Below are 19,221 nucleotides of genomic sequence, written 5' to 3'. Positions count from 1 at the left end.
GGGGATTGTCATTACAGTAAGACCCTTTTTTACTAAATCTATTTGACTGGGTCTGAATTTCCTCTTCAGAAGACTCATCAGATGAGCCCTCTTTGTCATCAGAAGAGTCTTCTTCATTCAGGAGAGACACACCCATAACTCCAGCTTGACCCTGAGGCACATAGGCTGGGTCATTATCATCATCTGAGATTTCAGACTCAGAATCAGGACCAATTCCATCCTCATCTTCCTGATCTAGTCCCTTCTGCAGCATCCCCACAACCATTTCAGCAGTGAATCTATGAACAGCCATGATCTGAATATAGAAAAGCAAATGCACAACATATCATCAGTACAGAGACAAGCCTGATAGTGGGGCAGCAAGGGTTTATTATGATCTTGAGGCATTTCTAGTGACAGGATCTGTCAACTGTCGCACTAGTTTAGCTTTATTTTGGTGTCCTAGCTAAGATAGATTGCTAGCTACAATAATATGCTAACACAATATAGCTAATAGTAGTGTATTGAATATATTTTCCTCTCTGACAAGTAATGTACTTTTTCTCAAGGTAACTTAAACCTTATCAGTTATATTTACTGTGTGAAAACTTCATGAAGACTGACAATAGCTATGCTTATTCATAAAGGAAGGAGAGAACACTGAATATGATGATTTGTGCTGAATAAAACAATTAAAATTTACTGAATAGTTGGATGAATAAATGATGAAATACATAGATTAGAAACATTCAGCATAGAAACATTCAGCCATACATGAAATAACATGGGAAATGGATATGGGTCATTTTAGACCCATGTTGTGCATTAGAGGGGTAGTGATATAAAAAGTGTTTTTATTCAAAATGTAAAAAAGAAAAACATACAAGAAGGATTAATTCTGATCAAAAACAAGTTAATTGAGGAATACCTGGAATGCTGAATAATAAAATTAATTAATTGCAAAGATAAAGCAAATAAAAACTCAGTCGGGTCACTTTAGACCCATGTTGTGCATTAAAGGGTTAATACATGAACATGCTGTCAACACATCAGCTTTCAGCTGGGAGGAGAAAAAAAGAACCACATTGAAACAAAATAGAAGGATTTGTTTGAAAAGGTTAAAGGTCAAATGTCCCGTTGCGTAGCATTCACAGAATAAGCATTAAGACAACATCACTGAAGCTCTGCAGGGTCTGGGTTGCTCAGCTTTTGTCCAGCCTTGCTCTTGATGAAATTAACATCATTTCTGCTTCTTTTTATCCCCTCCTGCTGTTGCAGCGTAGTTCAGGGCTTTTCTGAGGTTTTTACCTTCCATGCGTTGTTTCATTTCCTTCAGCTTCCTGACCTTCTCTGCAAACCTTTCATCCTGCATGCTCTCAATCAGGAAGTCCAGGTGTTTAAGGTGAAAATGGATTAAACGTTCAGGGCGATGCTCTCCAGCCTGGTGATATGCTGCAAGCTTTTCTCCAGCCCCTCGTGTTCCTGTTCCAGAAGTTTCTCCATTTCCTGCTGCATCTGCTCCAAAGTACTCGAATGTTTCTCCATTCCCTCCAGGCCCTCCAGGTACTTTTTTTTTGATGTCTTCATAGGTCTTTCTGACCTTCCTTGTCTTGGGCACGTAGATCCACTCCTCCTTCACGTGATGCTCTCTTTCACACTTATTGGTGCAGACTGTGCAGTGGTCACGACCATCAAAGATCGGACAATAATAACCATTTAGGAAGGTGCATTCGCATTTATAGTGACACGTCTCCTCACACCGCGGGCATGACGTAGCCCCCTTTACCCAATAGAACCACCAGCGTCCACCCTCAATGGGTACTTTGTCTTTGTAGGGCTCGTCCACATCTTCTTCATAGTTCTCATTCGCCTTCATCTTTTCTTCGCATTTGATGTATAACGCTTTCTCCTGATCAATCTGTGTCTTTTTAAGCTCGATGAACTTGAGTTTATCTTGAATGTTAATGATGCACTCCTTCAGCTGATTTAGCTGATTTATAACCTCCACGGTTGTCCTCAGTGTCTGAGCTTCTGTGACGTTCAGGACCTCCATGAACCGCTTCATTTCATCCTCAGAAAAGTCCCAAGCATTCTTCAGAGCCTCCGTATATCGTCCCGTTCTCTGATCGCTCTGACGGTTATTGAACACAAAGTAAACGGGATCGCCCTGCTCATCTTTTGCATACTTGATTTGTGCGTCTGCGAGAGCGGTCAGGGCGTTATCGGGCGGCCCGCCGTCTGAGTGCGTCAGTAGGGCGAATATGTTCTTCTCCATGTTTGCTCCGAACAGAGACGCCACTGAATCAAAGACGTACCTGAGTCGGTCACTCAGTCGATTATCGCTGGCCTTCAGCACCAGACCCACTGCATCGACCTTGTGAACTCCACCATGAGAGGTGAACCACTTCAGCAGTCTCTCCGCAATGCTGTCATCATTTGTGTCATCTCTGTTGTCTCCGTACCTGGGAGTATCGACGAGGGTCAGAGAGACAGGAAGCGTTTTCCCCCCGAACCCAAAGATCTGGTACATGATCACGTCTGACGTCTGACTCTTGGACTGCCTCGTTGTCTCCTCCTCTACGATCTTGAACCAGACTTCGTCCTCCCACTTCACTCCCATGGCGTAGTTGACCAGGAGGTTGATCAGAGCGGACTTCCCTGTTCCTGTCTCACCCAGAAGCAGGATGGTTTTGTTCAGCCTGTTCACCTTTTTGGTGCCGACAGTCACTGTTTTCAGGCCTTCGGTGATCTTCGTCACCGCGTTCAGCTGGTAGATTTTAGGAGATCCCGACTGGATCAGCTGACTCTTCTTTATGATGGAACTCAGGAAGGTCTCACTGTTCCTGCAGAGGAAGAAGACTCAGCTGACTCAGACAGTTTTGCACCTTAAACAAGCTTCAACCTTTGTGAGCCGGGCTGAGTGTTTGACACATTGAAGAAGTCGTTCAATCTGCGTGAATTTGTTTTTTCAGAACATAATTTACAGTCTCACACACATTTCATACTGGGACATTACTGCTGACCAAAAATGTGAACGCTCGCTGAACGGTGCCTGTATTCTGTAGCCCCAGAAGTATCCTGGAGAACACGAGCTCATCTTCTGGAACACTGGAAATGAGTTCTGAGCAAAATGATGGAGAAGAATATGCAGAAGAAATGGGGAAGCAGGCCCAGAAGGTAATGAGCCCCAAGTGTTGTTTCCCTTCAGAATCTTTGGTGCCTGACCCAGTGATCTCAGTCTCCAGGTTCTGGTCTGTAGCTCTCTACCTGAGCCGCAGTCAATCACATCGTTTTCCATTAATTCAAGCAGCTTTTTTTTAAAGTACCCTCCTGGTAACAGGTTCACACCTACCGGGTCAGATGTTCTGTTGCTGTTGATTGGTTTTATTTCAGTTTATCTTGTTTTATTTTATTCTATCTTGAGCTTTATTTTCTAGCTTAACCAATGCCTTTATGTTGCTGCTACGTTTAGTTCCTGCTGTGCGTTTATATCTGAAAGACTCTGTAACTTGTTTCTAAAATGTTCACTATGACTAAAGTTGCAGGTTTTTCATGCAGGTGCTCAGTGAAATGGTCTAGGCCACGGTAGGGGTGTGCCACACTTTAATAAAAGCTTCTTCCTGCCATAAATATGCAGTCTATGTAAATTAGATAGGTAGTCGAGCTATCGGTGCTTACTCAGTAGCCATGGCGATGCTGTCTTCTTCAGAGTCCTCGAATCTGAGGAAAATAGAAGTTATTCAGATTACCGCATGTTTCCTTTGACTCACTGGAACTGGTGGCAGGTTGATGGACAGTTAGGGGAGGGGCCTTGGTTCCCAGGAGTGACCTCCCACCTTTCTGCCCCTCACCAGCAGCTGGAACTTACCTTTACCCGACACACAGGAATCAGCTGCCAGCAGTTATAGTGATCAATAAGAAACAGTTATCCAAATGCTGATTTGAACCACTTATGAATGACTGATATCAGACACATTATCAAACATTATGACAATATCGACATTTTTTCACTTTGTTAAACATATTCACTGCTCCGATTAATGAACCATGAAGAGTTTCACATTTACTGGACGAAATAAATGCAAGAGAAAGGCGCCTGCTCAGCATTTACCGTAATGCCTCGTATACTCAGAGCAAGTGAATTGGAGCGTCCGCTGACTTCACTGCTTCTAACACATTAACTTTGTCTGACATGCCGAATATGATCCGACTTTTGCTTCGGGAACTGGTCCAAAGTGGGATATATACGAGAAAACACCAGATCCTTTACAAATATAACTAATATATCGGATCTATTTCAACGATTGCAGAATTCAACGTCTGATCGGTTCTTAATTCCTGAAGAGCCTCTGAATATTGGTAAAGGATTCTTACCTGCTGTTTGACGGAGAGAGCTGAAGAGGAGTGAGAGGAGGGGGGTGGAGGGATGCTTTTAAGGAGGCTGGCAGGAAGCTGCGCACCGTGAACTTGAAACCACGTGATTTCACAGAAACTCGGACCAGAAATCCACCCAAAATCTATGAAGAGTCCATTATAACTGCGAGTTGTTGTTTTTTTAAATGAAGGAAATAGACTAACAAATGTTGCACGAATCCAAAAATTAATAATATTCCACCATGAACCAGCATGTTGCATTTTTAATTTATAAAATGAATACATAATTTTTTTCTATTAACATTTTTTTCTATTAACATCTATTTTTCTATTAACATCTATTTTCTCATAACACAGACGCCCTGTACAAGAAGGGCCAAAGTCGTCTTCATCTGCTGAGGAGACTGAGGAGTCTGAGGTGCAGGACACTGCTTAGGACTTTTTATGACTCTGTGGTGGCATCGGTGATCTTCTACGCTGTGGTCTGCTGGAGCTGTGGAAGCTCAGAGAGGGACAGGACCAAACGTGTGTCAGTCTCAGCAACAGAAGTGAAATATCTCCCTCTGCTGGCGGCGCAAAAGTTTAGTCAGTATTCTGTTTCTACTCTGCTCGCACACATCAACATAGACCTGTGATGGTAGCATCGTTTGATGTGTTTAAAATGACCAATGAAGGCAAATTCATTACTATTGTTACACTGCTGCGCTAAGTTCCCGGTCTGCACATGTACCCTTCCTGCACTTCCTGTAGAATTTCTCTGTATCAATTGACTGCATCGTATCTGAGAATTTAAAATGTAAAACAGTTTTAAACATTAAAACATATGTGTGTGTGTATTTTGCTTGTTTTAGACGTGTGGTGGAAGCTGCAGTGCGCAGGAGCCACCAGAGGGGCGCTGTTGCTTCTCCCCATAACCATAAGCAATAAATTCCAATTTAACACGTCCAATCAGACAAGTCTAATGGACAAGACAACTGTAACAAGGCCTATCGGGATGCAGAGCGGCACCGTGACATTTAGCAAACCGTGACTGCTGCCTTTATTAGTGCAAATCTAAATCAGCAGCAACTTCAGGGAAGAATGTTATGGCTTCTTATTCTGCTGTGAGTGGGGGGATTGTCATTACAGTAAGACCCTTTTTTACTAAATCTATTTGACTGGGTCTGAATTTCCTCTTCAGAAGACTCATCAGATGAGCCCTCTCTGTCATCAGAAGAGTCTTCTTCATTCAGGAGAGACACACCCATAACTCCAGCTTGACCCTGAGGCACATAGGCTGGGTCATTATCATCATGAGATTTCAGACTCAGAATCAGGACCAATTCCATCCTCATCTTCCTGATCTAGTCCCTTCTGCAGCATCCCCACAACCATTTCAGCAGTGAATCTATGAACAGCCATGATCTGAATATAGAAAAGCAAATGCACAACATATTACCATCAGTATACAGAGACAAGCTTGATAGTGGGGCAGCAAGGGTTTATTTTCTAGTGACAGGATCTGTCAACTGTCGCACTAGTTTAGCTTTATTTTGGTGTCCTAGCTAAGATAGATTGCTAGCTACAATATAATATGCTAGAACACAATATAGCTAATAGTAGTGTATTGAATATATTTTCCTCTCTGACAAGTAATGTACTTTTTCTCAAGGTAACTTAAACCTTATCAGTTATATTTACTGTGTGAAAACTTCATGAAGACTGACAATAGCTATGCTTATTCATAAAGGAAGGAGAGAACACTTAATATGATGATTTGTGCTGAATAAAACAATTAAAATTTACTGAATAGTTGGATGAATAAATGATGAAATACATAGATTAGAAACATTCAGCATAGAAACATTCAGCCATACATGAAATAACATGGGAAATGGACATGGGTCATTTTAGACTGTTGGATCGCAATACCTCCCGTATTGTAACTGCTAATCCGCGTGTTCTTTGAATGAAGACTTCAAGAAGAAAAATGCCAATTTCAAAATGTATTTGACAATAGAACCAATTCGAGATACAAATATTACAGAGCTCCGGGCCAGTTCATAACCCTAGCAACAACAGAGTTAATTGTCAGGGCACGAAGTCTGACAACCTAACTATCCCTTGGCCCAGTCCTTTATAGTCACACACATGCAAATTCACAATGTTCATGTAATCCAATCCAGATCCCCTGCTGGGATGGCCTCGTCCTCTTCCTCCAGTCCCATTTGGTGTTGGTAGAGTTCTTCTTTTCCATTGTTTTCCCAGGTGGCCAGATCCCATTCTTCATGCAAATGTGATCATCAACCCCCCTGATGTCCCGTTTACAATGAGTGTTTGACACCCCCTGCCTGACTGGCTCCTTCAACACCATCCGCCCCGCTCTGCTACAGGACAAGCTGTCCCAGCTTAGTGTGCCTGCCTCCCTCTGCAGGTGGATCACTCACTTCCTGACGGATCGGAGGCAGTACGTGCGGCTGGGGAAGACTGTCTCCGACTCCGTCACCATCAGCACCGGATCACCCCAGGGCTGTGTACTTTCCCCCCTCCTCTTCTCCCTGTACACTAACTGCTGCACCTCAAGCCACCAGTCTGTCAAACTGATCAAGTTTGCGGATGACACCACCCTCATCGGTCTCATCTCCAATGGCGATGAGACTGCCTACAGGAGGGAGGTGGCTCGACTGGTGTCCTGGTGCGGACACAACAACCTGCAGCTGAACGCTCAGAAGACAGTGGAGATGATTGTGGACTTCAGGAAAGTTACAGCCCCTTGCCCCCCCTTGCCCTTATGGACTCCCCCGTCACCATCACGGACTCCTTCCGCTTCCTGGGCACCACCATCACCCGGGACCTTAAGTGGGAGCCAACCATCAGCTCCCTCATCAAGAAGGCCCAGCAAAGGATGTTCTTCCTACGGCAGCTGAGGAAGCTCAAACCGCCTCCCAGGATGTTGGCGCAGTTTTATACGGCCATCATCGAGTCCATCCTCACCTCCTCCATCACCGTTGTGGTTTGCTGGTGCCACCGTCAGGGACAGACTGAGGCTGCAGCGCGTCGTGCGCGCTGCCGAGAAGGTGATCGGCTGCAGGCTTCCATCCATCCAGGACTGTATATCTCCAGGACCCGGAGGTGTGCAGGTCGGATCACGGCCGACCCTTCCCACCCTGGTCACGGACTGTTTTCCCCCTCCCCTCAGGCAGGAGACTACGGTCCATTCGGACCAGAACCTCCCGCTACACTAACAGCTTCTTCCCCTCTGCCATCAGGCTGCTGAACACCAAGTGACTTATCACTTAAGCACCATGTACAGCAGCCAGCCGGACTCATAAACAATACACTACTCCTCATGGACCTGCACTATTTCTCACCACTCACTATTTATGTAAATACTGTATATAAGTCTTATTTTATTTTATTTATCTTATTCTAGTGTGGTGTTGATGTCTAATGTTATGTTGAATGTCGCAGCAGCACACCACGACAAATTCCTAGTTTGTGTAATACTGTGTATTACATGTACAATGGCAATAAACCTTCTTCTGATTCTGATTCTGATTCTGAGATAACAATAGAACAAACAACAATCCTGCAAATGGAATGTCTCTGTTCTTTATTACATTTACCAATGAGTCTACCTTGCCTAACTTCTAAGAGAAGACAGAAACATATGGTGAAACACATAACAACAAGATAAAGACAATTCTCAACAAGACCCATGTTGTGCATTAGAGGGGTAGTGATATAAAAAGTGTTTTTATTCAAAATGTAAAAAAGAAAAACATACAAGAAGGATTAATTCTGATCAAAAACAAGTTAATTGAGGAATACCTGGAATGCTGAGTAATAAAATTAATTAATTGCAAAGACAAAGCAAATAAAAACTCAGTCGGGTCACTTTAGACCCATGTTGTGCATTAAAGGGTTAATATAGAAAAAGGGTCAATCAAAATGAAGAATTGCACAGTCATGTATCACAAAAAACAACATTTTCCGCTGCCTTTCTGCTCACCAAGCAGAATTAAATGCAGCACTGGCTGAATGCCAATTAGTAGCCTAAGTGTAAAATATAAATGAAGCAGGAACATTAATGTCAACAGCAACAGTCATCGTTCTCGATAACCCAATGTTGTGTGGAGGTAACAGGGCAACCACAGGATAATGCATGGCTTCCTTGGTTGTTGCCTAGCTCAGAGGGAACATTCTCAAAATGTTACTTCTTGATTTGTCTCGAACCAACCCCACTTCAAATTGAATCTTGGGAAATATTTACTGAAAATCTGAAAATGATACAGCATTTCTGTTTAACCATTTTAATTTCAATTATGGTTCAGATTTGCATCCATACGAACCCACAACAGACCCCAGTTTAGTTCCAGTCCCAAACTGGTTGCAAAGCCTCTGGAGTCATCGTGATTAGTGGAAATTTTGAAGTCAAACTGAAATAGCGAGTCGGTGTTGGCTAACGCTTGTTTCAACAAGGTTTAGACCACACCAGCAGGGCTCTGAGATGGCTCAGTTCCAAACCAAACCAGAGTTTAGACAAAAACAATAAATAAGTTTGATCCAACAGGGGGTATGTAACCTCCCTAACCCCTCCCCTCAGTTGAGACAGTTTATAAAACCACGTGGTGGGTGGGTCTGGACCCACGTCCTGGAACCCCTGAAGTCACTGGCGCATGTACAGTTGGATGAGGCCTGCCTGGTGCAGCCGCTGCCACAGCGCCATTTCCATCCGGAGGTCGTGGTTCTTGAAGAAGACCACTGACTTCTGTTTTTTATCGTAGTAGTGGTCAGAGTACTTCATGTAGTCTGGGGTCATGAAGCCGTACGCACTCACCTTCAACAGCAAAACACACACACACACACCATCTACAGTCAGAATAAACACATTCTCCAAATGTTAAGCCTGGAATTGTTTGGGCCACAGCCACAGGTGCAAAGCAAAGGGGTTTCTACCTTGTCACAGGTGTGGAGCGCTACCAGCAGCATCACGGCGCCTGTTGACGGACGATAAATGTCCTTATATTTGGTTTTCAGCGTAGCGGAGCGAAGGAATCTGAAGAGCAGCAGAAATGTGCTGTGAGAATGACGCTGCATTTAGCTAAACAACAGGATGAGAGAGGTCCCAGAGCTTCTTCTGTCCCGGACCCTGTGGGAACCTCCCACAGTTCCTGCTCTTCCAAACGCTACTGGCTCACCTGTTCCTGAGGTACCGGACGAAATCTGGGTGGTACATCTTCACCTTCTCCGCAGACACGTCCTTTCCAAAGAATGAGGCTGGACTGTGGAGAGAGACAGCATCAACACACCTTACGGAGAAAAATCTGTTGTTCAACCTGCGGCAGAAGAAAAATCTAAACTCTAGACGTTTTTAAAACCTCAACCTTGAGGAACATGCTGCTTCTTTCTAATATCTGATTATTAAAATCCATTAAACATAATGACTGCATCACACTATTCTGGTCTCACTGGTGGTGTTGCCCTCAGTACTCGTACTCACTCTCGGTTCCGCTCGGGTCCTCTCTCCACCAGTGTGTGTGTGGCAGCAGCTTTCATCAGCAGGTAATCCCGGTCATGGTCGGGCAGGAAAATGTATCTGGTTTCCTATTGGATGGGAGCAGGATGTGATTCTGGCTTCTGGTATCTTTCAGAAAGTCTCTCAGCGTTTGTGCTCACCTTGGCTACTGGGGGGGCTTTGAACCCCACACCTGCGTAAGCCCTGATGGAGTTCATCAGCGTGTTGGTGGAGAAGGTGTAGTGGGTGGTCCTCGAGCCCACGTCCTTCTCGAAGCCTTTGATGACCGCCCCATTGGTCCTGACACAGAAATACACCGAAACAATGAGCCACACTGTTGAAATGAGCAACAGACCAGTTGCTCTGCTGGTCTTCAGGATGAGGAGGAAGTGTGACATGTTTCCTTATGTGCTGCCATCTTTACAGCGGCCATGTTCAAAAAAACAACTTGTCCACACTACCTACATCACCCAAAAGCATTTCCCGGTGTGCGTACGTTGCTACCGGTGGTCACAAGTCCTACCTGAACACGTAGTGGTGGCTGTCGATCTCCGCCCCTCTCTTGGAGTCTTTCAGTATCCCCCCGCTTCCCACCACAGCGCAGCGGATGCACTCCGAGTTGTTGCTACGGTCCTTCCAGTCGTCCAACATCTGCCAGTTGGCAGAAGAGTTGAGGACGGACAGAGCGTCCACCAAAGCTGTTGGCACAGAACCCAGAGTCAACCTGGGAAAAACTCACAACTGTGCTCACTGTGATGAGCTGGGAGGCCACAGTGGACAGTCTGTGCTGGTGGTCGCGTTGCTGCGTTTGTGTCTTCCCACTGAAAGGTCTAAATACAGAAGAATAGAAAGATCTCCTTGTTTCCTCATCACATGTAGGTGCTGATATGAAGTGGTGTAATTAAAACTACCCCTTTTTATACCAGTCCGGGTCCATCTGGAGCTATAATTGAGATGTGGGACAAACTTTCCTCCCTGCTGATCCCAATAAATGCTGCCGAAACACAGCAGATTTTCTTTATTCAAAACAGGAAGCAAAAACTCACTGTTGTAATCGACGCCCCCCCAGCCGTGGGCTCCACGGTGCTGACTCAGTCGCCCGTACTCCTCGCGCGTGGCGTGGCGAGCCCACTGCAGGACCGGAACGTTGTTCAGAAAATTCCCACTGAATTCGGTGTTGGCGCGCCGAGTCCGGATGCCGTCGGGGCAGGTCTGAGTGAAGCAGATAAGAGCGTGTTGGCATCCACCCACATGTCTTATCTGAGCTGCAAAGCTCGGCAACATGTCCCATCACACAACCAGTTCCAACAACTTCTACACACTAACTCCTCGCAGTATGTTAAGGATGATACTAAGTCTCAACGTCTTTGAGATGACACACACAACCCATGATCATACGATTTGGGTTGGCTCCCGGTGGGGCCCCTGTTTCAGGAAGTGGCTCTAGGGGTCCTAGCAGGGCAGATGGTGGTGCCTCATTGCGTGGAGGGTCAGGTGTTGCGGAGGAGTCTGCCACCAGACTAAAGGGGTGGGCATAGGCGCTGTGTTCTTGTCTGGTCCAAAATAAAGAACTGGAACCTTGCATAGACAGCTGGCATATGAGCGGGCGCCGGGCCTGAGCCTGAAGGTCGCCCTGATCCGGTGGCGATGCAGCAATGGTGGTTGGCCTGGCTCAACATTTCCATTTGGTGCAGCAGTGTCTGGAGTAGACTCACTTCAAATGTGCATCCTCCAGCAAGGAGTCCATTTTGAGCAACTGCTCAACTGGCTAATTAACCCCCCATTGGCTCAGGGGTCATAAAAAGGCTGTGTGGATGTGCTGATTCCTTTCTCTGCCAAGTAAGCATGCAATTCAATGTTGTCTCAAAATACCGGGTAATATAATCCTGGTAGGGTATTTCTTGAGCTTGTGGCATGGGTTCATGGACGTGCCGATGGCGTCTGTGTTTGAGTGACGTGGGATTATACCCTCAGTAAAGAGGCAAAACCCCACGTACCGAGGAGATGAGTGCAAACATGCACTTCAAAGTGAAGTCATGCCCAGTCAGAGCAGTGAACACTTTGTAGAGACTTCATGTGCATGGTGGCATTGGCTCCATGGACCACTATGTCCTCGAGGTGGATGGCCATGTCCCAGATCCCTGGCATAACGCAGGACGTGATCTTCTGAATTCAAACCAAAATCCTTTTCAAATGCATCAGTCTGGGAGGTTCCTGAGTAGAGCCAGGAAGGGAGAGGGCGGAGCTAGGGCGATTCCAGCTTTCCTCGTCGCCAGTGTTGCCTTCCAACTACTCCGTTTATTCCTAACGTACACTAACCTCTCATCTGATCTCATGTCTCAGAAAACCTAACAGCATATTTAATACAGCATGTCGTAACCATGCCAACCTTAAAGCAACATTTCTAAGAAGAGAACCTGAAGCAGACGTCCCAGAGTTCCTCCTCAGGGATGTTTGCTACAACCAGCTGTTCCGATAACACGCTGATATTTTCACTCCAATTATTTCAGCCAACAAGCAAACTCACAGTTTGTGGTGGGATCTCTTCGCTCATGTACGTGTCTCCAATAAAGGGGGGGTCTGTCGTCCTGGTTTCCTGAGTGGGCTGCTGGGGCTTTTTGACGGGGACCTCGATCCTGGTTTGATTTGCACCTCTGGATCTCGGAGTTGAGCGTGACACATTCTGGACTTCTTGCTCTCTTGCCCGGTGTTCCGTGTGTTGGCGCGGGCCTGATGATTTCACGTAGGCCGGGGTCGCCGTAGTCCTACTGTCAACCTTAATCTGCTGGTCTGAAAGCTTCATGGACTCCAGTGACCCACTGTGGGAGACAAACCAGCATTCATTGGTGGGTCAGGCAGAACAGGCAGCTGGAATCATCACAAGAAGTCTGTGTCAACTATGGGTTAATGGTAAATATCCCATGTCTAAGCTCACTTCCTGGTGACTGTGGTTACTTAGCATAGCATAAAGGTTGGATGCGGTTCTACAAATAACTTGGCTGATGCCATATAACCCCCATCGAGTTACACTTTGTGTGCATTTCTTATCACAAAGACGGGGCAAGCTCCACGTCAGGGGCAATAAAGTTGCCATTCTAATGCAAAAGCAACACAAGTTGCTAAATAGGAAGAGAGACATTCAGTCGTATTTTAACCAATTTAGAAAAATTCATACTGAAGTAAAAGAAAATGCATATTAAGCAGATAAAGTTAGGTGGTCTCCTGGGGGCTAGAACCACAATCTTTTGCACTTTGCAACAGTAACTACGACACTACTGAAACACTCCTAACTGTGTCGTGTTTAACCTTTTTGTGTATGAAATCAAGAGACAAACGGGCAAACTTTGAACCATTTAATATTAATTTTCAAATACCATCAGAGTGCTTTCCTGTCACAACAAAGCGCACATTTGACGGACACCCGTAACAAAACACATGTACATGTTCTGAAACAACGTATGTACTGAAATTTGTTTGATCATAAAGATTTTAGAAAAGCTTTAGGTGAGGAGACTTAAGTAAAAGGGCTTTGTCCAGTTTATCTTCCACATTTCCACCAGTTCCACCACTGGGTCAAAATGGCTGCAGAGGGACTAAACACAATGAAATGTGGACAAGAGGACACCTTCATAGTGACCTTTGGTCAAACATATTATCTTATTAGCATAATTTCAGGTTATTTGACAGCTAATGGTTTTAGTCTCTGTACAACAAAACAAACAAAAAAGAGCTAGCACAACAGTGTAAACGTGAAGATTGTATCTTTTCTAAAAACTAACCCTTTTCCTTAGCAACTTGAAGTGCGGCAAGCCCACCAGTGGAATGAAATTTTTTTGTCTATACCTGTAAGAAGGATTTTTGTCCCCAGGTGAGTGATCTATGACCCAAGTCATAAAAGAAGTGGGAGTGAGGTGGGGTGGTTATTGGTTATTGGTTAACCAGGTGGAATTTAAGCCCCTTCTAAGAGTCTGTTCATGTGGTCCATGGACATGTGATTTTATAATGTAGATGACAACAGAGAAACCATCCGCGTACAAAAATGGGTACGTTTTCAACAGACTAATCAAAATCTCCCTGCTTCATAATAAAAAAAACACCAAAGAACTGCCTGCAGAAAATTAAGGTCAGCAATAGAAACCATCATCTATCATCTTCTTCACACCACGATGGTGACCAAGGGGTACGTGTCTCTCTGTGGACCACATGACCGGACACCTGGCTAACCAAAGTACATGACCATTCATGGTCCTTGGGTCATAAAACCCAGCACCTGTTTCAGATGATACCACAGCACACAGTCGCTTTGAGTCTCTTAGCAACATTCTCAGACCATAATAGCAAAATTGTCAGATAAGACCGCAGCAATTGGACAATTACAGATATGTCAGATGGTACCCAAACAGGACCTAAATATTCACTAATTCACTAGTAAATATGTGAAAAAACATGTAAAACACAATTGTTGTACAACAATTTTATATAAAAACGTATGGGGTTATGTGGCATGTAGGAATGGAAACAATTTCATGTACAGTAGATCATATTTTAAAAGAAGTTTGAAATGACAGAATGTAAAACGAGCAGAAAAACCAGGAAGTGTAACTTGGCTACCTGCTCAGGTGTGTTTGGACCTACCTGCTGCCTCTCTGGATGGAGACTGTCTGTCGCGGAGTGACACACGATGTCTGCCAGCTCATGCACAGGATATAGACCCACATCAGCAAATTCATGGTCAGCGTGGCCAACACCAGCTTTGTCTGCAGCGCCATGGTGCTGCTGGATGGATGCACCCTTCGTTTGACCACGGGAACACGCCTGATTCCCAACAATATCTGAGCGTTGCCTGGGTGGAGTCACTGATCAGTGACAGTCAACAATCCTGAAACACTACTGAGCTAAACTCTTCCACCCTGTTCAGAAGTGAATAAAAAGTCAAAACAACCCCGATTCTGGCTTTAGAAATATAAAATTTCAATCCCTAAATTCAGAATTTTCATGTTGCAAATGTCGTTTTTTTTACAAATGAAATGTCCCTCATCAGAAATTAGTCTACACCTGTAAAAAGGATTTTTGTCCTCAAAAGATCCAAGGGTTATAAAAGGTCATAAAAGAAGGGGAGGCTGGTTATTGGTTAACCAGGTGGGTTTTCAGTCTATTCCAAGTGTCCGGTCATGTGTCGACGCACATGTAATTTTATAATCTGACAACAAAGAAACTGTCTGCATATAAAAATCAGCTCATTGCCAACAGATTAATTAAAACCTCAACTCTTCAATAATAAGAAAAATAGCAAAGAACCGACTGTGTCCGGATTGAAGTTCAGGGCCCCTTTTTCACGTTTTCACACCTAAAATTGAAGCAAAATTAAGACTGCGTTTACACGACGGTGTCATCCAACAGAAAGGTTTTCCTTTACATTTTCAAACGCGCTCTGTGTCCACATGGAGATTCACATAGATACCTGACAACGGACGAAAATGCGGGAGCGAAAATGCGTCTCCACAGCAAATCCACATCTTGTTTGAGGAGCAAAAACAAACGTGGCGCACTGAGCAGTCTAAATGTTGCTCGGTAGTTGGCCATAGCTGTTGGACCTGGGCGTGCATACAACGAGTTATCGATGAGAACCATATTGTAATATCAGCTGGCTATTCATCAACTCATAAAATCAAATCATGACAGACGATGTGACCAGATACTTGCAGGGGACTCAACACAACTCCATCGCTTTTATGGCAATTTATGACCAACAGGTCATAAAGCAAAGGCATTTTAGACGTCAGATAGTTTAGAGACTCTGTACATTTCGCTATCTGACATCTGGGAAGATTATTCATTGTCACATTTCAAGCAGCATATTTCATCCACCAAAAAAAGACACACAAAAACGTGTTGCAATATTTCTCGATTTTTAAGCAAGGAGGTAACCACGAGCAGAATCTGCAAGCTTTAGCTGTCAGGAGAACTCCAAACCTGGTGACGCACATTAAAAGACAGCAAGAAGTGGGACCCTCTGTTCAATTCCTAATACAAAATTTATTTTTTTCCTCCTCATAGAAGGGAGAACTATGGATATTGCACTTGGGAAAGAATTTAAACACCTTGGTGAGAGTATCATTTACAACAACTGTTACGGGCTGGTAAAATACTTTCCTTTAAATCTGTAATATGCAATTCGATTTTCATTCTTTTAAAATTAAATTACATTAATTTAAGCCGCAACGACTAAGACAGGGGTCGGCAACGCGTGGCTCTGGAGCCGCATGCGGCTCTTGAGCGCCGCCCTAGTGGCTCCCTGGAGCTTATTAAAAATATGAAAAGGAAATTGTTTTAATATAATTTCTGTAGGAGGAATAACGTGACAATCATTCTTAAAGTTTACCAATGTGTATAACAAATATTTAATTTCAACATCTCATTATAATGGAAGTTAAACTTAAAGTGGCCATGTGGTGCGTCATTCTCTCCAGGATGCTCATTATGTATTTGTAGCCTACTTATCATTTGGAAAGTAGGCTAATACAGCTAATATAGACACTTGCAGCATGTGTTGCCTTCATTATAAGCCGAATATAAGGCTTTTAATTTTTTGCGGCTCCAGACAGATTTGTTTCTTGTTTTTTTGGTCCAATATGGCTCTTTCAACATTTTGGGTTGCCGACCCCTGGACTAAGAACACGAGGGCGAACCGCCAGAACGCAGACAGCAGACAAATCCCGAAGTGGAAAGATTTATTTGCAAAACTTGTCGTGCAGAATCGTGCAAAAGAACCCAACAAGGAACGGTGCTCTACGACGGAGGGTGGGGTCGTGGAGACACGAAAGTTAGTTTTAACTCGAACAGCGAAGTTGCGGAGTCTGTGAAGCCTCGATTACCAACAGCAACGAAACGATCGGCTGGTGTTGGCTGCTTAAAAGGATTCCCAATCAGGAAGAGCCGGGAAACAGGGTAACCACGCCCCCTAATGGAAGTCAATGGCAATTACACGAGAAACAGTAAACACAGGATGGTCAACTAAGAACTAACCAGTCTGTCATACAGTAGTATGAGTTAATAATGGTCATATTATTTGCATTATGCACATTGTTGCTAATGTGCTTTCTGAAACTGTTCAACTGTTTCAAAGTTTCATACGTTTTGTAGAGTTACAGAGAGACAAAATCATTATAGGAGTTCTTATTTCATCTTTTTTTAATCAAGCCATCTTGAAATCCTTTTTAAAGTCGAATTTTATCTTAAATAGAAGTGAATTGTATCACATCATATTGACAAGGGAGGTCAATGCCTCATTAATGTATTGTATTGGTGGTAGCGGATGGATGCATATCGGACAGGCCACAGTGGTGTAGATATACAGCGCACACAAATTAGGTTTAATCAAAAAAGGGTCTTAATTTAAGACCAACAACTCCCATAAGGGTTGACTGGCGAACTCACAGCAGAAAGCAAATCCAATCCAAAAGTAATCCACAGAAATACTTAATCGTCCAACACCTCCCCTATGAAATCGTCTGAGAGGTTGGACAAAGAAGGACCAGCTCTAGGAATTTACTTATCTCAGTGACCTGCTCAGGGTGTCGAACCTCAACGTCTGAGATAAAGGCCAGGTCCAGAATGTGACAAGCAAAAACAAAGGACCTCTTCTCAGGCCTGTAACCCTCCTAGTCTAGCAGATATTAGAGTCCTCTATTGGAACAACGTTAACGTAGCAGGGGTCTGACTGAGAAAACTGGACCACCACCAACGAGGTGAGGAGGCCGAGGAACTGGAGTTATTGGGACCAGAGGGCTCTTATGGACAAGTCTTACCCTGGACACATGGAAGTTTGTGTGGAAGTGGGTAGCTTACTGCCAACAGATTGACAACCTTGTCAATGGATGAACGTGGGCACCAACTTCTGTGACTTGACCCGAAGGGGTGAGAAGATTCGGATTGAGATCAGACAGGACAGGCCTTGACCCAGTATCTTGTGTCCTCTTCCAAGGTGGACCCGCAAAAAAAGGATGGAGAACATCTCATATTGGTTTGCTACCCAGGTGAGAGCCACGCGTTTGGGGGAATGAGCCCACTCCAGCACCTCAGGTCTCAATGGCAGAGGGACATAGAGATAATCCAGGAGACAGGCCCCGGGTCTGGACTGCCCTTCAGTACCGTAACTCATTCTCTCCTTGATCTCTCAGGACAGTGTGGCAAGCCTGTAGAGGGAAGGGACTTTAGCAACTGCCGGGATGAGGCGTGAGCCTCGAAATTGAGGGAACCAGGATGACAAGAGAGATTGAAATTGAAAAACTAAGGTCCAGCGTGCCTGGTGGGAGTCTTTTGTGGTTTGGTTGTATTCAAGGTTCTTCTGATCTGTCATAACCAAAAGGTTACTTCCCCATTCAGACGTACACGTGACCTCAGATAGCAAATGTCCTGAGTACCCCGCAGGGTAAGCCATCTGGTTCGACCTTGTTTGTTTGATCTTTGATCCTTGCCTCAGCATTCCCTTTGCTCTTTCTCACACACACCCACACACTCACACTCACACACACAGACACCAGTATGAAACATCATTTTTAATTAATTTGTTTCCAGTGGTGGATTACTTTGGCATTTCGTCATAAACCTTCAAAAATGATAGCGTCCTCTCCTAGTGTCAGTTCTATGGGTATCTTAGCTACTTCACTTTGGTTTTTTTTTTTAAATGAGCAAACTCACTGGGGTCCTTCAAGGCCAGGAACCTACACAGGGTTCTCTGCCTGGGAAGTTCCCACTACCGTACAGCCTTCAGCCTTACGGAAGAACAGGTGCACACTGCCAAACCACAGTTCTAAAGCATCCAATGCTATCACACTTTTCTATTAGGTTCACAACTATTAAACTTAAATTGTAAATCATATTCTTTTAATCCTTTAAGCTGAGGAAAATATATGCTATACTCTATACCGTCAAGAACTCCAAAGTCCTTCAACCATAAATTGTTTTTAATGAGGTCATGGTTTGGTTCTAGTTATAAAGTGAATTATTAATCAGAGTGCAAAATGTACAACTGTATTTTATAAGACTGAATATTGTCTAATAATTATATATTGACAATGAATTATTTATGTTTGCCAAATCCAGGATTCATTAACCTTAGCAGGTAAACACCAAAAATGGTGCCCCTTGCACATGACCAATAAGACACTCGAACATTCTTACTACAGTCTGATAAATCATGCAAAAAGGTGTCACACAAGGCCGAGCAGTTTCAGGCGTCTGGTGGGCCCTGGTCCAAAAGTGGAAGTCCACGACCTCCCTGGTGCTCAATCCACCCTTTCTGAAGACCTTCAGCTCCCCAGTGAAGGAAGCAAAAGAACAACAGTTTGTCAAAAAGGCTGTGCATGTGC

General features: G+C 44.2%; 2 protein-coding genes across 5 annotated transcripts; both read right to left on the bottom strand.

The window, feature by feature from the left end:
- Positions 1–646: 646 nt before the first annotated feature.
- LOC130523554 (uncharacterized) lies at positions 647–5,288 on the bottom strand. 4 transcript variants are annotated; one of them, XM_057028890.1, is made up of 4 exons: positions 4,709–5,288; positions 4,354–4,516; positions 3,658–3,699; positions 647–2,822 (listed from the first exon to the last, which is right to left on the bottom strand). In XM_057028890.1, exons 3-4 carry the CDS (start codon positions 3,666–3,668, stop codon positions 1,220–1,222), a joined length of 1,614 nt encoding a protein of 537 aa, XP_056884870.1. In that variant the 5' UTR covers positions 3,669–3,699; positions 4,354–4,516; positions 4,709–5,288; the 3' UTR covers positions 647–1,219. The 4 variants fall into 4 exon arrangements, with proteins under 4 accessions (XP_056884870.1, XP_056884881.1, XP_056884859.1 ...); XM_057028901.1 differs by lacking the exons at positions 4,354–4,516; positions 4,709–5,288 and adding an exon at positions 3,848–4,347; XM_057028879.1 differs by lacking the exons at positions 4,354–4,516; positions 4,709–5,288 and having other exon boundaries at positions 3,658–4,347.
- A 2,783-nt stretch (positions 5,289–8,071) lies between these two features.
- LOC130530644 (alpha-N-acetylgalactosaminide alpha-2,6-sialyltransferase 2-like) lies at positions 8,072–18,256 on the bottom strand. Its single transcript, XM_057042407.1, has 9 exons — positions 14,486–18,256; positions 12,378–12,669; positions 10,897–11,062; positions 10,374–10,548; positions 10,012–10,150; positions 9,836–9,939; positions 9,534–9,617; positions 9,292–9,391; positions 8,072–9,172 (listed from the first exon to the last, which is right to left on the bottom strand). The coding sequence occupies exons 1-9, from the start codon at positions 14,617–14,619 to the stop codon at positions 9,002–9,004; spliced, it is 1,365 nt and encodes a 454-aa protein (XP_056898387.1). The 5' UTR covers positions 14,620–18,256; the 3' UTR covers positions 8,072–9,001.
- Positions 18,257–19,221: the final 965 nt, after the last annotated feature.

This window comes from Takifugu flavidus, chromosome 1 (assembly GCF_003711565.1).
Source record: "Takifugu flavidus isolate HTHZ2018 chromosome 1, ASM371156v2, whole genome shotgun sequence".
Taxonomy (NCBI): Eukaryota; Metazoa; Chordata; class Actinopteri; order Tetraodontiformes; family Tetraodontidae; genus Takifugu; species Takifugu flavidus.
The sequence above is the reverse complement of the archived record's forward strand: the minus strand, read 5'-3'. Positions and strand labels throughout refer to the sequence as shown.